Raw genomic sequence first — 22326 nt, 5'->3', positions numbered from 1 at the left:
AGTATCCCAAATCGCGTGTAGCGTAGGGATCGCGTACCGTAGTGACTAACGGAGTCACCCCGCGCCGTCTTAGCCTAGGATACCTAGACTTAAGCCCTAAATAGTTTAGATTCAATAAACCGGCATAAAAGCCCGTCGATTTGCATTGTGCATCTGTGTTTCTATTAGCTGCCCTGTACCCCTCTCTCCTCTGAGCTAACTAGGAAACCCTGGTTCCTGTCTGGAACTGGGGAGTTGTATGAGGCCACGCCCGCCCCGGCGAACGTGACCCCATCACACTTTTAAAATCATTAGTTTTGAATTTAATTTTACTCAAATAACTTCTGGAAATAATGGTCCACGAGGAAAAAAAGCGGCCAAGTGCGAGTCGGACTCGCCCATGAAGGGTTCCGTATTTAGGCGATTTATGACGTATAAAAAAAAACTACTTACTAGATCTCGTTGAAACCAATTTTCGGTGGAAGTTTACATGGTAATGTACATCATATATTTTTTTTAGTTTTATCATTCTCTTATTTTAGAAGTTACAGGGGGGGGGACACACATTTTACCACTTTGGAAGTGTCTCTCGCGCAAACTATTCAGTTTAGAAAAAAATGATATTAGAAACCTCAATATCATTTTTGAAGACCTATCCATAGATACCCCACACGTATGGGTTTGATGAAAAAAAAATTTTTGAGTTTCAGTTCGAAGTATGGGGAACCCTAAAAATGTATTGTTTTTTTTCTATTTTTGTGTGAAAATCTTAATGTGGTTCACAGAATACATCTACTTACCAAGTTTCAACAGTATAGTTCTTATAGTTTCGGAGAAAAGTGGCTGTGACATACGGACGGACAGACAGACAGACATGACGAATCTATAAGGGTTCCGTTTTTTGCCATTTGGCTACGGAACCCTAAAAAGCTTTAAAATACCAACATTTCGCTTATGCCTCACACCGCCTAATTTTTCTAAATCACAACCGACCAATCGCGTCCTCTCGTCACCCACACCGACAGCCATACACGCACACGGCGACCTTGAAACGGCCACTCTAATCGCAGTTTTAGCCAATCAGTAGGCAGCAAGCACTCGTACAAAAACGGCTACATACATATTCGAATTAGGAACACTTGTGACGTTCTTGATTTGAATAATTGACACACTGGATCCTTTGTTGGTTATCATATTATATGTCACGCCATTTTGTTTTGTTATTTGACTGTTTTAGTTTGGAATAGTTTAGACACGTTTTTAGATAATTGTTATCGCAGGAGCTTATGTATGGTATGTGCATTGTTCGAATGTTATGTATAATAATAATGATTCATTGTTTTCCGACATGTGTTTGCGTTCGACTAACCAGCAAGGCTGCGTTTTTCGGGGGAGGGGGTGTGGGGGTGGGTAATACCATGTAACGTTAAAAAAATGTTAGCCATTTTATAATTGTGTTCTTACGAACATATTTAAGTATATACTTCGGTGGATTTTCGTAATATTATTTTAGTAATATATTATTTACATAAAATGAGATTTTCAATTTTTCCATATAAAAATACAATCAGTATCATTTTAATTCTAACCTTCTGCAATAATAGACCTAAAAAGGTGCGTTTTTTTATCTAACTGTCGAGAACTTTGTAAAATACAACTAAGGTTTTCTCATATTCTTATGTAAATGATTATTTAAATATTTAATAGGTTATTTTATCTTTATTATCCTAGGGCGCTATAATATACAAGGCTTCCATAAAAAGCATGAAATAAATTTACATTAATTTAAAATACTCACTTGGGTCCATAAATTTTCTGATAGACACCGTCATTGGTGAATTTTTTGTTATCTTGTATGATGAGATCTCATATTTTAATATGAATGTAGTTTTATTCATATAATTAAGTTAATAAAACTAGAAATAAAAATATTTAGATTAGGTGCTATTTCACCCACCACAACATTTAAATTCACCTAATATAATATAACACATATTAAAGTAGGTAAGCACCTCTACTGCCTTCATAACGCCAATTATAATGGACGAAGTGAACTAACGGAAATTAAAAAGAAAAAAAAAAGTTTGTTTAAAACATCGCTTTTGGTATTTATAATTTTTTGTTGTAGTGTCTCATTTACCTACCGTTTTTTATAACTCTGAGCCCAAAACGGCGTGTTAAAAATATAATATTAATAAAATAAATAAAGTTCATATATTTATGTTTTTTTTTTATGAACAAAAAAGTTGGGTTGTTCGTATAAAAGATTACTTTAAATGTCACTAAATACATGAAAATATACTTTACAATCCCAGTAATAATCCATAGAAGTTCAACGCCACTTTAATTACTAAATTAACTCGGGGTCTCGGTTCGGTGGCCGTAATACCCAGAACCCCGTAGAATACTGGGAATAACTGTACATTTTGCTGCTTTTTACTATTAGGCAACAAATTAACACTATAATATAGGGTCAGTGCGCTAGTTTTCGTCCAGCTCTAGTTTTCGTCCACTTGACGAAATTTTAATATACTTAAACCGACATTGCTGGACAAATTTGGACTTATTGAAATCCTTAATGTCTAAACAATATATCTATCTATATAAAAATTATATTTCGCAAGTAGCAAAGTAAGAATGAAATAAATTATTTGCTAATCCGTCAAGTGGACGAAAACTATAGAGCATGGACGGAAACTAGCTCAATGACCCTAAGGCACACGTAGATATTTAGTATACCTATGGCAAAAAACATCTTGCATTTTTTCTTATGCAGTTTTTTTTAGGATGTTGAGGCGATGAGCTATGTGTTGTTTAATCTTGATCGTTAAAGGGTTAAATTATTTGACGAAAATATTTTAATTGGTGTTATATCAAGTAGAAACAATAAAATTATCTACTTAATACCTACGAGACAAAAACAGGTCCCGAAAAAATGTTACTACCTATGTAATTTTTTGTTGACTTACGAAACAACTTACATAGTTACGTTTTCGTAACTGAGAGGAAGATTTTTAAGTCGTCATAGGCAGGCGTGGCTCACTCCGCGATTTCGTCACTTTGCTACAGATAGCTAAAAGTACATCCGTTCCACACCAATTTTGGTGGCTAGCCATAAGCCGCGCGTGGCGCTGTCGCCACCTAGCGGCCATATCTGTGCTGATCGTAACAGACGCGTTTTGTTAGATAGTGAGTCTTCTGTACCTAGTACTATTATTTATTCTGTGTCATAGGTGAAATTGCGCTTATATTGTACCTACAGAATAGGGAACTCTATCTAACCACCAAATGTTATCGAAACCTGATGAAAAAAAAATCAACAATAAAATAAAATTGGCCCAATATTTTTGACCTATGGGTACACTTACTCAACCTCGTATCTGCAACACTCATTTGATGACAAAAACACCCGTATTCCGAATGAAAGAAAAGCGACATTTCCATCAAATGATTGTTGCAGATATGAGGTTGAGTAAGTATAGCGATGATATCCTAAATGAAAAGTATAATTGTGTTTTTTCTACGATGACTTTTTTATTTAATCCCCACAAACATACAGAAGACGTATAGGCTAATTTTGATTGAGTAATTTGATTTGATTGTTAATGTTAAATTTTAGTTTTACTTAAGTTTTCCCTTATTTTTGTAGTTATCCCTTATTTTTGTACATTATTGTGTCCTTTACTGAGTGCCACCTAGTCCATCCACTGGGCCTTACTGAAAATCAGCGTCGCGGAGTGTGCCATGTGGCTCATACCGTGACACCTAGTTGAGTGAGTACCATTTAGTGCAACCTCTCATTTTGTGTTCTCTTTGTTAGTTTTTAAGGTTATGTTATGGTGCTAATAAATGCTTTTATTCTTCTTCTTCTTCTAATCTTACGTCGGATAGATTAAAAAACGGTTATAAATGTTTAATTTACTTGTTACTGTTTTAAAAACTAACGGGTTTATATTTATGGCATACGTTAAATGTTTGAGCGGTTTGAGCCTAGTAAGGGTATCGTGGTTATCGATTTGTGTAATTATTGCTGTTTTTTTATCGATATTTGTCTAGTTGATGGTTTATTGGATCGTTATAAAGATTTATGGGTTTTCGTTTAATTGATAATATATTTATTGATGCCTGCAGGCTAGCGAATTTACGTTTTAAGGGAATTCTAATTTTCCATCGTAATGTAAGTAAATACATATAATGTACTAGCTACTGCCCGCGATTTAATGATGATGAGATGATTGATAAAAACTATCCTATTTCCTTCCACGAGCCTCAAACTATATTTATTCTATACCGAATTTCATTCAATTTAGTTCAGCGATGAAGAGGTAGGTAACAGACGTCTGAGTTGTCTGTCCCTATGTATATGCTCAGATCTTTAAAACTACGCAACGGATTTTCATGCGGTTTTTTAAATATATGGAGTGATTCAAGAGGAAGGTTTATGTACAATTTATTAACCCGTGCGAAGCCGGGGCAGGTCGCTCGTTTATTATAAATATGTTTTTTTTTATTGTTATAGTTTTTAAACTGTTTTTTTTAAAGAGAAAATCCAAGAAAATGTTCCACACCCATGCAACAACCGTTTGCATAATCAATCATCGCTTTATGCTAATCATAACCATAATTACGATTGTTATTTAAAACATGGCGTAAGATACATCACAAAGTATTGTAATATATTCACAATTAGCGCGAAAAAAGGTTGCCGAGCCCTGACTTACGCATGGTAAGTGAATTAGTTTTTATAGGTTGATTACTTCTGCCGTCTTTACAATGTTATATTTTAATGCTGTCTGACTTAAGGGTTCTGTATATGTTTCAACTAGCGACCCGCCCCGGCTTCGCACGGGTTAACAAATTATACATAAACCTTCCTCTTGAGTCACTCTATCTATTGTATCATCATCATCAAAATTCGTTGCGTAGTTTTAAAGATCTAAGAATACATAGGGACAGACAGCGAGAAGCGACTTTGTTTTATACTATGTAGTGATGGAAACCAAAATCTAAATCTCAAGTACTTTGTTATAATCGAAGACAAAATATAGGTATAGGTATGTACTTAAACGAAACTCTCAATACATTTTTGCCTACAACCTACAAAGACACTTATCTCATACATATAATAAATTGAATTAATTACTAATCATGAATTTGAATATTTGAATTTAATCTATTACAGTTATTAGTAGATATTTGTTTTTGTATAATTTCCATGTCGTTTTGTGTGACTGAATACTGTACACCACTTAACAAAACAACACCTATTCAATTTAGAATTAAGAATTCTTACAAATAAAAAATGTTAAATCTTTTATCACTGAAAGTTATCCCCTCTCCATAAAACCCAAAACGCGGCCAGCCTTCTGGGGCCCGTTTCTCAAAAGCTTGTAACTTGTAATACAAGCGGATGTCACTTTTTGACAGCTTTTATTAAAAAGGTACTTCCACTTGTATTACAAGTTACAAGCTTTTGAGAAACGGGCCAGGATGGGCTAAGCGATCATGAATTCGGCAATTTTTTTTTATTTATAAGGGTTTTAATTTAAGTTTTTTATTATGCTCCTACCCAGTTGTGTTTTGTTGATAATAAAGGAATTTTATTTTAATTTTTCTGAAGCACTTTTTATCTGTGTCTGTTGACATTAATTGAACATAAATCAATTTATTGCTTAATTAACAGATAAATACGGCGGAATAGGGTTCGACGACACATTTTCGTAAATAAAATTATGTTTTGCTGGAGACAGAAGCAAAAATTACTACGGTGATAAAAATGTTGGATGAACAGTTTTGAATGATTCACGGTTAGTTTCACTAGACTTATATCGACCGGGATATGAACCGTGATTACCTTTTGTATTGTTTTCGAGCTCCCGATATTAAGGTAAACGTAATCAGTAATCACGGTTCATATCCCGGTCGATAAAAGTTTAATGTTGGAAGAATTTTGTTATCGTAAAAATATCACGTCAATTTACCTCTTTGGCTGTTATAGGGTTTAAAAGCCCGTAGTTTTTTTATTGAAAAGTATATAGTTGTTTTAGTTCGAGAACGTCACTTTAAATTGGCAGTTTAAAAAGTGGACTCTCCCATGTTATTCTCTCTCTTTTGTAAACAAACTAGCGACCCGCCCGGCTTCGCAGGGGTTAACAAATTATACATAAACCTTTCTCTTCAATTATTACTCTATCTATTTAAAAAAACCGCATCAAAATCCGTTGCGTAGTTTTAAATATCTAAGCATACATAGGGACAGACAGACAGCGGGAAGCGACTTTGTTTTATATTATGTAAAGAAATACTAACGTACAATATCTAATTGCAGGTCTAGAACGGGTGGCAGAGGAGTTGATGGGTCGAAGAAAATGGAAACTCTATCAAGACGCGATCCTACCCAAGCGCGACGGCGAGCCCTCGAGCGACGAGTCCATGCCTTCCACGGACCCCCCTCCAGCCCTCAAGATCAAGACCATAGAGCAGATCAACGAAGACAAGCCAGAAGAAAAAAGGCCAGAGACCATATTAGAAAGACTGATCAAGACCCCAGCTACTGTCCCAAAGGTAAGTTGTCTAGAGCTTAGTTAAGGGTTTATGGCGTCCAGGGACCCCCATCCAGCTATAGAGCAGATCAACGAAGACAAAGAAGAAGAAAAAAGGCCGGAGAGCTTTAGATAGTTACACTTATCAAGACTTCTAGCTGCTACTGTTCCAAAGGTAAAATTATCTTTGTCATAAATATCTCAAGCGTCAAGAACCAAGGATTTATGGTTTCTACTAATCTTTTTCCAGCGTCTAAGACCAGCAGATCATTGAAAACAAGCAGAAAACTAGGAAATAATAAGTATGTACCTATACCTACTCTTCATTTAAATAAAAGTCTCTGTATCCCAGCCAAACATACCCAAGCATAGAACACTTAACATTCTGTCAAACGCTAAGTTGGTAATACCACTACTGTTACGAAGATAGTCTCCCGATGTCTCCTGGACACCAGGACTCCTCATCTTCAGGACTTAGCTCTAAATCGTGACTCAGTAACTAATGGAACTTCAGCTTGCATTCGAATTTCTTGTCCAAGTGTGATAGATTTTAAACTGGCCCTCTGTTCCAGGTGGAGATGGTAGAAGAACCGTCAGATTGGAAGCCATCGGACAAGTGTTACTTCTGCGTGGAGGGTGAGGGTGGAGGGGAGGCGCGGCCGGGCGGCGCGGCGGTGAGTACTGACTTGGGTAATAAGTAAGGATCATCATCATAATTTAAGAGCATGCTCTTGTCGGTGGAGTATGTGCCAGTTTTCGCGGTCCTCGACCAGGTTCTTTAGGTCCCTGTAAGACACGGCATTTGCCTTTGCTTTTAGTTGTTGTGTTAGCTTGCTCGTTGTCTTCCTTCCTCTTAGGTAAGGACAGGTGAGAGAATAAAGTTACTGATTTGGGCAATAGGTGTAGATGGTGAATGAACCGTCAGATTGCTATCGGACAAGTGTTACTTCAGCATGGAGGGTGAATGATTGATGTAACTGGTTTAGTTAGGGATATGTGGGTAGGGTCAGGATTTCTCCTGACTTGTAAGGAATGCTGGCGGTCTTCGCGAGTGTCAGAGTTTTTTAGACGCCGCATGTGCATTCCGTAAGTTTTTCTCTCTAATTTGAACTCCTTATCTACTCGAAGGTCAGCTGGAAGAGATCCCTTAAAGCGATAAGTTCGCCGATTTTATGTAAATCTGTGTGTTGTGTACAGTAAAGTGATTACTACTACTACTAACCACTGCTAGCTAAAAATTTTGAGTTTTAGATACATCATATGGTGGCTTGTAGTTGTAGCAACAGCAGATTTTAAAAATCTTCGAGAATCGGAGGCGTAGGTAAAGAAACCCCAGTGGGATTTCTTTAATTAAGGGACGGAGAAAACTTTTTCTCCAAACTCCATTGGAATTAAGAAAAATTTAATGATCGTCCAGAAAGTGTAAGATTTTAGGGTGATCTTCGGACTTTTATCAGGGTTTAATATTGTATCATTGACCTGAAGGACTATCATCATCATCAGACTATCAGGGGGAGGGTGGAAGAGGGCGGCGCGGCGGTGAATACACGCCTTAATGGTGCATCGGTTACGTCACTTTCAAGGGTCGTTGCGTAATGTTTGTCAACGAAAGTAGTTGGACATTTTATACGACCGATAAGTTATCACACGGATGCTTGAACTTGTTTATTTCCTGGAAGATTTTATAACAACAAATAGATTGACTCTCGTAGGTACAAACCTTGTATGAATGACTAGAAGCTTCAACACTGAATAAAGGTCTTGACTAGGATTTTTTTTACCGTAGGTAGTTTCTTAAATACGTTACCAATTCTAGTAGCTCTACCCATTTAAACAGCTATTTTTAAATATGGTGTATGCGTAACGTAATTATTAAATACTTACTTGTATTTTATTTTAATATTATTGACTGATATTGTAAGTAGGTATATATACCTACTTTACCCTACCATCGCAGAACCGACCATGCTGCGACACTCTTTTAAACATTAACTTTAGTAAAGATAGGTACATCAACATAATAAAAAAAAGGTAACTTAAAAACATAACATAAGCTGCACCTGATTCTAAGAAGAGTCCATACGTTATTAATTAACCGATTAATTTTCAAATGCAGTGTAAAACCTCCATTAACTGTCAGATGAGTCAAAAATGACATCAATATTGGAATCGAACCTTAACCTTCAGCAATTATATGGCAATGAGTCACAGCTAATACACGTCCAATTATCGAGTATCATGTAACGTGCGGTATTGAATAAACATAGGCCTCGTGTGATTTATCTAGGTGCATACCGTTCTTGAAATTCATTATTTAATAAGGTTTTAGTCACACGGACTGTGACTTTATTTATTTTTGTTAAAATGTGGCTAAAGGTAAGAATAAGAATCTTTTTATGAATTTTGATTTCTATTTGGTATCCCGCATTAGGCATTTGTTTTATTTTTTGGTATTTTTACTTTTGTTTGTTGTTTTACTTTATATTTCGACAGTTAACAACCAAAACGCACTACCTAATCTAATTACTATCAGGGGCCCGTTTCTCAAAAGCTTGTAACTTATAATACAAGCGGATGTCACTTTTTGACAGCTTTTGTTAGAAAAGTTAAGAGCCAAAAATAAGATTAATATTTTTTTGTAGTTAGGTACTGAGTTTTAGTTATCTTCTGATTATTTATTAATTACTTAAGCCATTTAACAAAAGTTACAAGTTATTTGGTTTTTGCACTTTTTTAGTAATTCTTACTGAAATGTACTAAACTTTAATTATTTTACTAAGACCTAATAAAATGGTGGCAACACACAAAGCTTTACAAAGTTTTTACAAATGTATCATTAAATACTATCCATTCTTCATCCTCACTATAAATATCGGCTTGTACTCAATAATTCTAGTTTTTGCTCGTAATAATTCGAGCCGGGTTGGCACCGTGGGACCGACTCTTTGTGAATTGCTCCAAAACTCGGGGAAATTGTGCGTTAGCGGTGTGGCATAGTTCTTGAATTGCCGTAATTATGTGTTCTGTCATGACATCCGTTGCGTGAGAAAAAGAAACTAGTCGTTATTGATAAAATAGTCATGTTACGTTTAAAAAGCTAAAATAAATCCGACGCCTGTTTAAACCTATTTTTTATTTATTTACTAGCGACTCGCTGCGGCTTTGCACGGGTTAACAAATTATACACAATTCCTCTTGAATCACTCTATCTATTTAAAAAAAACCGCATCAAAATCCGTTGCGTAGTTTTAAAGATCTAAGCATACATAGGGACAGACAGCGGGAAGCGACTTTGTTTTATACTATTTATTAAATTTATGTAGTGATTTATGTTATTTAGAAATTTAAATCAGGCAACAACATATTACAAATACCTTATAGACTAACATATATGCATTTTATAAATTTAAAAAACTAAACACTATTTAGGCGACAAAACGGCGTGGCTCCGTTTAATCGTCTGGTTTTTTTTTGGACTTGAGGGCGTCGGATTCGGCAGTTTGCCCCGGAGCCTCCGAAACACGACACCCTTCGGCCAGAAGTTTATGTTTAGAAAGTAAAATTCATTCAAAGTTATTCTGTGGGTGGTTGCACTGGTTGCTCTAGTTACCTATGTTGGAAAACAAGGCTCTTTGGACCTACAAATGCGGCTCTTCAATACACCCAAAAAAGTAACACTTAAGCCCACTTACACTGTCCTACTAACCCGGAGTTAAGCGGTTAAACCGTTAACCTAGTGTCAAATTGTACTGGTAACCATGGTAACTCCAGGTTTAACCGGTTAGCCCCGGGTTAGTGGAGTGGTGTAAGTGGGCCTTAGAGGATTTAGGCCAATAAAAATCAACTTTTATGGCTCTTTGACTTTCCTAAAACTGATTAGGTATTTCTACGTTGTCTCTTCTCAAAAGTTTGCCGACCCCTGCCCTAGTTGAAGATCCTCGTAACGGATCGAAACATGTTCAGAGAAATTCGATCAAAATTAAGTACTTCGGTGTCCCGTTATAAATATATTTTTAAATTAAAATACTTAATGAAGTTATGCAAAACGCTAAAGTAAAAATGTTTGCGTGTTTGTTTAGCAGTACAGGTACCTTTTATTTAAATTAAGCCGCTATTTTAATTAGTCGAGTTTTTATAAAGAAATAAAGTGTACGAAATTAAGCCTTTTAAGAACTCTTACATAATAATCTAAGCATTATGATATGACGAAATTAAATGAATACTAATACAATAAAATGTGAAATCTTATTTGTCACAAAAGTATAGCTTTTCGCATTTAATCTATAAAACGATCTGCCCTTTATAAAATGGAGGCTTGTAATTAAAAATAGATTGCGGCAAAGTCAATGTCGACCAGCCTATAAAAGGCTTATTGGACTGTAAAACTGTTACATAACGTGTCATTATGCAACCGTGGTTTATTATAGTAGGTACATTACGATACAAGTGCGAAAAATAGGAAATTCGCAACGAGCAGCGATAAATTAAAAAAAATGTTTTAAATTGTCATGAGTTGCGAATTACCTATTCGCACATGTATTGTTACAACGTTTTACAGTTACATATGGCCCTTTAAATTTTCGACGGTTACGTAATGTGCTAATTATCGCACTAGTGCAGTAAAGTATCACCATATGTACTGTAAAATTAGAAATGTTATATGTTTGCGTTTTATAACGAATGATGCTTTTTAGATGGATTTCATAAATGTCATCTGTTGCATAAAATTTCTTTTTCAAATATGAATGAATGAAATATAAATGTTTAAAAAAATACAAAGCGGTAAGCGAGTTGTCACAATACCGCCCCCATTTTCCATAATGACAGTCATTAAAATACGTACCAATTAAACAAAACGCATTTCACCATTTCTAATCACTGTCTCCCATAATGACGGTTTATTGTAAACCCTTTACCTTACAATAGCAATTATGGACCTTGTCTAAACCAAGCTTAGGCCCAACCAACGCCAAAAGACCCCTACAACCCCTAACAATACCCCCTTAAACACCCGCCCTCTGTATTACAGGGAGGGGAGGGGAAGATCTCCCAATGCTGGCTGCTTATCAAACCATAGTTTCAATTTATGGAACAATGCCTTATCCATTTGCTACGATTCTACGTCAAAGTAGAAAACTCACATTTTGATTAATACGAGTAAAAGAGACAGAGTGCGTATAAACGGCTGCAAGCTAATTTGAAACGTAAATGCGGGGAGCAAGGCTCCGTTTTGAATGGGGTTTAGTAAAATAGTGAACGTGTAGGCGTTGAACGAAAAGTAGGCAGGAACAGAGAATAGAGTGGAGTGGGCTTTGTGTTTATTTAGCTTTTTAATAAATGTAATTTAGGAGCGAAGTGGGTGGTTTTGAAAATGGTTGTGGAAAATGTTTTTGAGTTTGCGGAATGAGATTAATTTTGCACTTCATGTAAAAGTGACGTCATCGTCACACCCTTGAACAATAATGGACGCTGTGCGTTTTCAGAGAGCTTTCCTTGGTATTACTAAAATATTGGGTTCTTCAAAGAAAGGAGGGTATTGCTTTTTAAGGGTTGACAACGCGCATGTGATAACACATGCTTGCGTCCAGAGGTTAACAGTAAACGTTTACTAAGTAGTGGGCTGTTGTTATGCTTGTTTACCGCCGAAGTGATGTAAATGAAAGGACATTACAACTTAACACACTGTTATTTTATCACAACTGTACAAATTCATAATATGTTACTAAAAACTGAATATAAAAAGCTATACACTTATCACTACCTCGAGAAACTGCATAAAACTTGTACCCTAACGATTAAAATAGCAATTATCAAACACATCACTGACTTCACGTATTTTACTTTTTTCATGATATCTAAACTTACCTAATTTTACGCGCAATTAAAATAGGGAATGTACTTAAATGAATGCATTAACGTTGTGTCTTCACCTGCTCGTCTAAACATAACGAATAAGGTATATTCTGTAATTACAGAGTAGTCGGCAGTCGGGCGTGCGCGGGAGTTCAAATGATGGTTCTGTGACGTAGCGGATTCACAGTAATATGGCAATGGGAGCTAACGGTAGTTAAATATAGTACGGTTTTGGAGATATACAGGTTTTAAATTTGTTAAGGAAAATTAATTTTATACGGTCATTTGTGGGTATGTAAATTAAATTTAAAACCGATGATTTCAAAAACATACCTTTTTGGTATGGCGTCGTGAAACGAAGGTTAGTGCTTGAATACATCTTTATTTACAATACCTATATACACATATAGGTCTCTCTAGTGATCAAATTTGGACTAAGTAAATTTGTAGAGGACTACTTACTTTGAAATAAAATTATAATCAAATTATGTGTTGAAATTCTAATATCATGCCAAGTTTTACTTAAATTTAGGTTACTATTTGACATAGTTTCAAAACTGTACATTTTTACTATAGATGGTCAACCAAATCTTGTCAGTAAAAAAAGGCGCGAAATTCAAATTTTCTATAGGACGATATCCCTTTGCGCCTACATTTTTCAAATTTGCCGCCTTTTTCTACTGACAAGATCTGGTTGACCAAGTATATGTATATCATTATATGTAAATTATAAAAAATAAATAGTTAGGTACTTACAAAAAGTGTTCCGGTTCAATATCAAACGGAACTCTAAAAATGTATGATGCGTGAAAATGTAATTCACTCACAAGTATTATAGGTAACTTTTATACCGTCGGGTTTTCGAGTCGTAACTCCAAATTACTGCTTAAGGCTATAATTCCCTTTTCTGCCATAATAGCTTTTATTTTATGCTTTTTATCTATGCACTTCAAACTTCCTTATAAGGCGGGAAGTTTTTGCTTGTAATTACTCTATGGCATGTAATTATTATGGGATTCTTTGAAATTCTAACGCCATCTTTGATAATGAGTTGGAATAGTTTTTGCGTTAGCTGGATGTAAAGGTGTGTCGTAAAATATGGCATGAATGTAATTTAAATTATTTTGTAACACTTGTTAGTTATGAATGAATACCTAGTTCTAAGTATAATAAATAAACCCTCGGTAAATCGGCAGATTAAACACAAAAACGTGCAATAGTTGAAACAAGCTTTAAATGTATTTTACAAAAACACACTAAATGTGATAAGTTTGTTTAATACGGTGGGTAAATTTTCATTAGGTACTACTTTATAAAATAAACACACGTAATATTATGTTACTACAATCATAATAAAATGTAGCATTAAAAATGTATTTTAAAATAAATAAATCCGACTCCATAGTTCCCCTAGCCGATCGGTTAAACAGCATAGGCCGGACAGAAAAGCCTATAGGGGCGGTCCGTGGAGGGGTGGAAACCTCGGAAAATTCGAGACCCACCCCTTTGCCACGTGCGACCAAATAGGCTCAGTGCACAAACGCCTTGACTAATCTATGCCGCTCACGAAAAAAAAAAGAAAAAAAAGAAAACGCGCGCGTTCACATACCACATTCCAAATTCAATTTTCGAACACTATTCTCACGCTGGCGTTTCGTTTTTGTTTAAGCGGAAATGCTCGTAATGAAAGCTTTGTGCTTTGAGTTTTGCGTGGAACGGAACATGAAACACATGAGATTTCATGGTTAGTTGGGTGTTTGTTGTTTTTGAACGTTTTTCTTTGTACGATTGTCATGTTGGTAAGCAGTTATGATGTACGGTGCCGTGATATTTGAAAAAAAGCGGTTTTTGCGAGGGAGTGAGATTTAAACGTCAGAAATTGTTCGTTTTGTTTCGCGTTTAATCTTGGCTCAAAGTAAGTTCAGTTTGTAAAAGGCTGTTTTATACTTTTATGGAAAACACTTTTTAATTAATTTATTATATCTTCTATAGTTCGTTTTAAAAATATTATACATTAATATAATACATAGTCCACAGAGTCATATGCACAGAGTTAACCATTAGGTAAGAGACTATGTAAAGAAACAAGAATTTAAAAACAAATTGTAAAAACTAACCTCTAAAACGTCAATAACCCTACGTAAGTATTTTAGTTCAATTTAGCAAAGGAAAAGAATTAATGCTCTTATTTATTTATTATAAGTTTTTCCACCATTTACGCAGGTTACAGTTTCAAATAATAATTAAATTTTATTTGTTTTCGATACTTAATGCAACCAATTATTTGTACCTAATAAATATAAATTTTCACCTCAGCAGCTCGAACAAGGGTACTTTGCTACGTAAAAACAGTGAGCAAAATCGCATTTTGCTCACTGAGTGAGACAAAATGAGCAAAATGCGATTTTCCTCACCCAGTGAGCAAAATGCGATTATGTTCACTGTTTTTAAGTAGTAAAGTACCCTTTTTCGAGCTGCTGAGGTGAAAATTTAATTGTTGGTATATCTTAAGAAAACATGAGTGAATAGAGGTAAGTGATGAAGAAGGAATACATTGTTCGGGTTCTCTAATATGTTCTCACTGCTGAGGTGAAAAGTTTTGTGAACTACACGAGATCAAAGTTATTTACATCTCGTGCGCTTTTGAGTCCCTTACTACGCTCAAGATTCTAAATTAGATTCACTCGCTACGCTCGTAGTATAGAATCTTTCGCTTGCACGGGACTCAAAATAAGCACTCGACGAAATATCAAACTTTGATCTCTTGTTGTACAAATAACTATATCCACATTAATTACTTATATCAACAAGACTTTATTTATGTTATAGCTTTAATATATATTTTGAACTATTTTTCTTAGCTCGTGAATCATCATCATCATCATCCTCTTAGCTCGTGAATACATATGATCATTTTATTGATATGAATTATATTAATATGCGAAAATAAGAACAGCCACTACCATATTAGGACTTAAATGTTTTATCAAGTATTCGATAAGAAATAAACAAAGGAAATATTTAACAAGGAAAATAAACAATTTTTGCTTCCGATAAATTCTTACGGAAAAATATAACAAGCTAAAAACCTAGCTATTCACCATTTAACTATTCGTTAATTAGTTGTTTTCATTTCCTGTGCTAGGTCTTGTATGACGCAAGTTAAGTTGCCTAGACTAGAGTACTAGATGAGTAATTAATAAACACATAAATTAGTTACAAGTTAATGTCAACGCTGTTCTAAAGTTCGAATAAAATTAATTTAAATAGCAGTATAAAATAGTCGATTAGACTTGTTAACATACCTATTTAAATATACAAAAACAACATATCTAACTAGGTGCTACATCAAGTTTTGATAAACTATCAATAGGTGAGCATTTCTCAAATAACTTGTACATTTCAATCACAACTTAGATTTCTATAAAAATTGGTATGCTGGTACTTTAGTACATGAAGCTGAACAATTTCCACCAAATTTCCGAAAATGTCCAAGAAAGTTTGTATGAAACATTCCTTTTTTGTTACCAAATGTGTAAGGAAATCTGGTAACAAAAAAGGAAGTTCATACAAACTTTCTTAGACATTTTGGGAAATATGGTGGAAGTTGTTCAGCTTCATGTACTTTACCAGCATACCAATTTTTATAGAAATCTAAGATGTGATCGAAATGTACAAATTATTTGAGAAATGCTCAGAGTAGTACACGTTTATGCTCATAGATTTTTTAAACACATATTTTTGAATATCAGTATAAAGAACACTGATTTAAACTATCACGATTTTTACACATTATTAAATTGTACAATATGAATATTCGACGAGTACAACAGTAGTAAAAAGTGAGACAAATATATTTCGTTTATTTCTAATCTTATTCAGATGTAGGTATTAAGTTACCAATAAGTATTGATTAATACTACTAAAATACCTAGGTAAATATAAAAACACCGATAATACTGCTTTTCTCTGCTTAGGTATATAATAATAAGTCAAAAACATTTCTTACTTTGCTCATAAGAACTGCTATTTATATATTCAGCGTTGAAAACCGTAGAAGTAGGAACTGGTTAGTTATCACATAGGTAATTATGTCGATCGCTAGTCATTTAGAGACAAACCAAAGAAAGTCTGCAGCGCAATAATTTGACATCGAATTAAAAAACTACATATGGCAATGTTTTTTAAGCAGTCAGTAAACGTCATGCACTATGGTATCTGTTTGTCAAAATCGTTTAAATATTCATTGTGTTTTGTGATGAACGGAATAAACATGGTGAAACCTTACAAAACCGGCGTGCGGGAGTTACTTTTCCGCATGACGAATAATTTTACACTTGTAAAAAGTCAGCACGAGGCGATTCAAGCTGAAAAACGACAATGTTTACAAAATTTGGAGTTGATGACGGGTAAGTGGAATGAAACATCTTAATACTTCACCATATGTACCTACTTAGATAATATAATATTGGTTTAGACTAAGTTTTCACAGCAAATTGAACACACCTAATAGGTATAGGCATACTTATGAACTTCCTCTAACATTTCGAGAAACTCATTGGTACTAGCCGGGTTTTGAGCTCGAACCCACAACCTCCATGCTTATGCTCACGGCATGGGTACCTACTAGATAAAGCTAAAATTAATTTTTAATATATGTTTATTGTTTTAATGGTTTATTTCGTTTTTCCGAAAACTTTACTTAGTTCGCAAATTGCGGGCAATTTCTCTGTCAATCTAATTACGCCTTAATGGGAGTAAAAGAGAAAGATGCTCGCATATTGAGAACTTCGGTGTTCGCGTTAGGCCCTCTGTACCTATTTACCGCCGTCGCGGATATTACAAAAGGTTATTAATTTTGATGAAGCCAAATGTCACATTCTCCCAATATTATTTATCAATATTAGTATATGTCTACATATTAATAGTGACATCTATTGTTGGAATGAAATTTATTTTACCATAAAAATTAAGCTGTGCATACAGCTTAATTTTTTCATAGACGGTAAATATGGTAGAAATTTCACAAGTATCAAGACTATTTAATCCATTTTCTGTGGTGTTGTCGCATACTGATTTTTAAAAACTACTTTTAATCTAGCGCTGCAGACTTTCTTTGGTTTGTCTCTAGAATATTTTAATTAGTATACATAAATGTTTTCCTCTGAATAATCAAACGGCCATTTTGTTTCCTAACAAACAACCAGTTTGACTAGCAAATAAATGTATATATATGATATTCTAGGTAATTATCTAGAATTAATTATAGCCTTGAGTTAAATAATGCTAGATTTATCAATTCAAAACCGAGGTAGATCCAATAAGATATGACTATCTGACGATACGAGGTATAGCATAAATTTAAACGGCTTTATTTTAAATTTAGAAGTTTTAAATATGAAAATAGGTTTTTTTTTCGTGTATGGTGTAATTTCGATAACACAATTTTCACAATACAACAGAAAATTGTTTAAACTCCAAAGTAGTTTTTATATAGTTTTTAAATTTATAGGTCTATTTACGAGCTAAAACATGGTTTCGCTGACTACCAAAATTTATTTCGCTGACTACCAAATATATTTTATTTATAATAATTGATTAACTAAGCTAATACAATCGTTTATTAGGTACTACTTATCTCACAATGTATAAATTTGCTCTTAAACATACCTATTTAATATAATAAAATAAACGTCCCATCAATTATCGAACAATAAACCTACATCACCATTTTCTAACGTCCGTCCGCCAGCTGTTATTTGAACTTGGAACAAAAACCAGCCACATAATTTACCGGTCTCCAAATGGTAGGGTACACATTCTAATTCTAAACGGCCTCGGCCAATGGCGGCCGAGGACGCGCAAGATGGCGGTCGTGGGAACCGGTTAATGGGCCGTTTGAATTTAGAATAGTTTTTATTAACGCACTCGGCATAATTTTTGACATAGAGTAGGTATATGTACGAGGGGCGTTCAAAATATTCTCGGTATTGATATCTTACGACCTCTTCTAAAATTTCTTTCGTTACTGGCCGCTAAGGTTTATTCATTGACATTAAAAAAAAGTATAATTCGAACCGAGATAGTCTTTTGTTTTTCTGCAATTGCTGAACAAACATGAACATCCTGTGCGAATTGACAATGTTAACTAAATTAGAACATCGATGCGTGATAAAATTCTTGACAAAACAGGGTAAAAATCAAAAAACCATAAAAGAGGAAATGGATTGTGTTTACCGTGAGTCTGCTCCTTCTTTATCTACCATTCAAAAGTGGTCAAGCGAGTTTAAACGCGGAAGGGAGAGTATTGAAGATGACCCTAGACCTGGCCGGCCTGTAGTAGCTACTTCACAAGAAAATATTGATAAAGTGGAAAAACTTATATTGGAAGATGGTCGAGTGAAGGTAAAATCTATAGCACAAGTAACCAATCTCTCTATTGGTACCGTATATGATATTATACATGACCATCTTAATATGTCAAAAGTAAGTGCAAGATGGGTTCCGCGAATGCTGACTCGGCTTCAAAAAGACATGCGTGTAGCTTGTTGTTCCGATTTTATTGACCTGTGCGGTGAAAATCCTGATGAGGTGCTGCAAAGAATAGTTACTGGAGATGAAACCTGGGTTCATCATTATGACCCAGAGAGTAAACAAGAGTCCATGCAGTGGCACATTAAGGGTTCAGCTCATCCCAAGAAGTTGAAGGTCATCCCTTCAGCTGGCAAGGTCATGGCCACGATATTTTGGGATTGTGAAGGAGTATTACTAATCGATTATAAAGAAAAAGGTGTAAATATCACAGGACAGTACTACGCTAACATTCTACGTCAATTAAAGGATGTAATTAAAGAAAAGAGGCGAGGAAAGTTAACCAAAGGTATTCTGCTTCTGCATGACAACGCCCCCGTCCATACTGCTCATATTGCCAAGGCAGCTATTGTTGAACGTGGGTTTAAAACTGTTACTCACCCACCGTATAGTCCGGACTTAGCCCCCAGCGACTTCTTTTTGCTCCCCAATCTTAAAAAGGATCTGCGTGGAAATAAATTTTCTGACGATGAAGCATTGAAGGCGGCAGTGGAGGAGCATTTTTACACGAAAGATAAAAAATATTTTTACGAGGGATTAAAAAAAATAATTGATCGATCTTTTAAGTGTATGAACATAGGGGGGGAGTATATTGAAAAATAAAAATATCAAACTTTTCGTACTTGTTTGTTTTCATTCTCATACCGAGAATATTTTGAATACCCCTCGTATATATATATATATAGACTCTATACTCTAAACCTAAAGTCTAACTATAGGTATAATAATAATTATTTGAAAAAGTAATAAATTGAATAAAAAATATGTCAGTGTTAAGAAATGAAAAATAAGATAGTGCCCGAGGCATAACCATAATATAATTCGTCATACGACTATCTAATTTTGACGATTAAAATAATTCGAATGAAAATTTGAGGTAGCTTTTGTTAAAATGACAAACCGCGGTATTCGGAAAACAAGATCCGTTCTAGAGAAGAGAACGATACGATACTCGTATGTACTAGATATCTGGTAGTTTAGATTTCGACTAGATATCTTTTGAAGCTCAATTCGGGCAACCAATGTCACTTTTACGTTAAATTATCGTATTAAGATCGTTTTGAGATCTAAAAATACATAACGAGACGTTGACACACACGAGACATTAACGAGACATTGTGGAAATCGTTCAAGAGTATCTCCAGAATCGCGGAAATGTCAAATTTGACAGGCAAGATCTTAAAAATATTGTTGTCGTATCTTGGTGATGTCTAATAGATATCTATTAGATGTCTAGTTCAAAATCCGAATCGGGCCCAAAGTTAAAATTTTTGGCTCTATTTCGTGAATTCTATTTTATGGAAGTACAAATTTTAGGGCTGAAAATGGTTTCAATTCAATGGTGGGATAATGCCAGGTCCGCGAAAATAGGAACCACTGTCTATCTATCTGGCTAGTCGCCAAACGGTAGGAGGCATATTCAGATTTTTTAAATATGATATTGATATTGTATAATCTGATCTTACCTAATTTCAGTGCATTTTGCTCACACCTAGATATTGGTGCAAGAGTAACGCAATCACAGTAATATCACATTATCGATATTAAACTTTCGTGAGACATATTTTAAAAATGTCGCCAATAGCGACTAAAAATTCAAGTGAGTGAAACCGTTGAATATCACATTAATTTCATATTTTAAAAGTACGAAAAACGCCTCCAGTTTGCATTGTTTCGTTGTGGCGATACGACACCATGTAGATTTCACTTTTATCGTGGAAACATTCCGTCTTGGGCTTAGATAGCCGGTTAATTTACTACTATCATGACTATCATGGTATATGGACAATGTTGGAAAAGCTTACAAAAAGTTTTGGGAACCAGGATTTTCATTAATACAAATACTAAGCCTAAACTATGGAATATTACCAGAAGCAAAGGTACAAGGGTATGAAGGATGTCACTTTACAGCGTGGAAATGAAATTAGAAAGTGAAAGATATTGTCCTTAACACGCTGTCAATATTAAACCATGGCATTTTGAGAAGGTACCTACCTGATGGGTCAAAAACGTTCCAAAACGGCGACTATCCTGTGGACATTACAGAAGTTAACGATTTGGGTATTTACCTAAAATAAAACTTATAAGAACTAGAAGGTTTTCAAGTTGAACTTGCCTATTAGAGTCCAGCTAAAAAAAATAGGCTTTAAAATCCATTTATTTCATGATGTCCACAGAGAAGACATAGGTACTAAAATTTTGGGCCCACCTAAACAACGTAAGCGAAACTCATCTAGAATGGCAAAAGTACTTAAGCCTTTCTATTTCGGACCCCAAATCACGTGGCCTAATGTTATGCACTAGTTGCACTTAACACCAACATTCTTAACTGATCACAGATATACCTTATGTCACTGTAATAAGGTTTAAAACTTGTCAGTTAGGAATTTTGCTGTTGGAGGCGCTAGTTAATATTCAAGGTGGACACGATTAGCGGGCCGGCAAGGTTGAAGCACGTCACTCATATTATGGAATGGTTTTTGTATGTTGGCAACGGTACCGATTATCCTTTTTGAGTTCTAAAAGATGGTTCTTAATTAGTCCGGTTTTTTTTAAGCTTGCTCTGTTTTTTTTACAAAACTCAATTCGTATATTTCGTATGGTGAAACATAATTCGTAATTTGTAGGTACCCGAAATAGAAAATACCTGTATTTCGAAATAGAAACGTACTAAAAATAGGAATCTGCAAAGTCAGATATCGCCCTTACTAATTGCCTTGCAAAATGTTGAATTTGCAATTAAATAACCAGAATTTGAGTAGGTAAATATTTTTAAAATGTTATATAATTATATTTTTTTAATTTTCTTTGTCTATGAGTAATATAAAAATCCATTGCATGAATATCATAGATTTTTATTGTCGTATAAACTTGTGTCCATACTTTTGGCCCCTGGTGTAAACTAGCAATAAATAAAGCAATTATTTTTGATTCACGTTTTCTTGTAAAAACGCAAAAAGGACGCTAACCGCTTTTCACTTGATTGAAATGTTAATTTAATTTAATTATGTATACCTAAATACAACAGCAATCAGCCTTCGTAACCACCAAACATAGACTAGGTTTATCCTCTAGACGGAGTTTAGAGCAATTACTTCATGAAACCGATGCTGCCAAAAATACGGGGGTGCGGGGGGACGAGGTGAGCGAATCCCGTGCCGTGATTAGTCCGTTCAAAGACACGGACCAATCACGGCACGGGATACTGACACTTTGACTCGAAGAAGGAGTAAAACTACCGTATATAGTGGCAGAGGGGGTAGCGTTACTATGCTCAGTCTAGAGGATGTCTTGCCTGTGCCACCAAACCTCAAGAATTAACTGTCTTTGACAGACAGAACTAAGCCAGTTGTACGTACGA

The 22326-nt window shown here is 34.9% G+C and overlaps 1 protein-coding gene across 3 annotated transcripts in view; it reads left to right on the top strand.

Moving 5' to 3' along the window:
- Nucleotides 1–22326, top strand: part of LOC134657443 (mushroom body large-type Kenyon cell-specific protein 1) — a 256270-nt gene that overhangs the window by 198650 nt on the left and 35294 nt on the right. For all 3 annotated transcript variants that reach the window (XM_063512998.1, XM_063513000.1, XM_063512999.1), the window contains 2 exons: nucleotides 6308–6543; nucleotides 7094–7195. In XM_063512998.1, the coding sequence (XP_063369068.1) occupies nucleotides 6308–6543; nucleotides 7094–7195 (338 nt within the window). The remainder of the gene's footprint in view (nucleotides 1–6307; nucleotides 6544–7093; nucleotides 7196–22326) is intronic.

Source organism: Cydia amplana, chromosome 20 (assembly GCF_948474715.1).
Source record: "Cydia amplana chromosome 20, ilCydAmpl1.1, whole genome shotgun sequence".
Classification (NCBI taxonomy): Eukaryota; Metazoa; Arthropoda; class Insecta; order Lepidoptera; family Tortricidae; genus Cydia; species Cydia amplana.
Note: the sequence above shows the minus strand (reverse complement) of the source record. Positions and strands in the feature narration are given on the sequence as shown.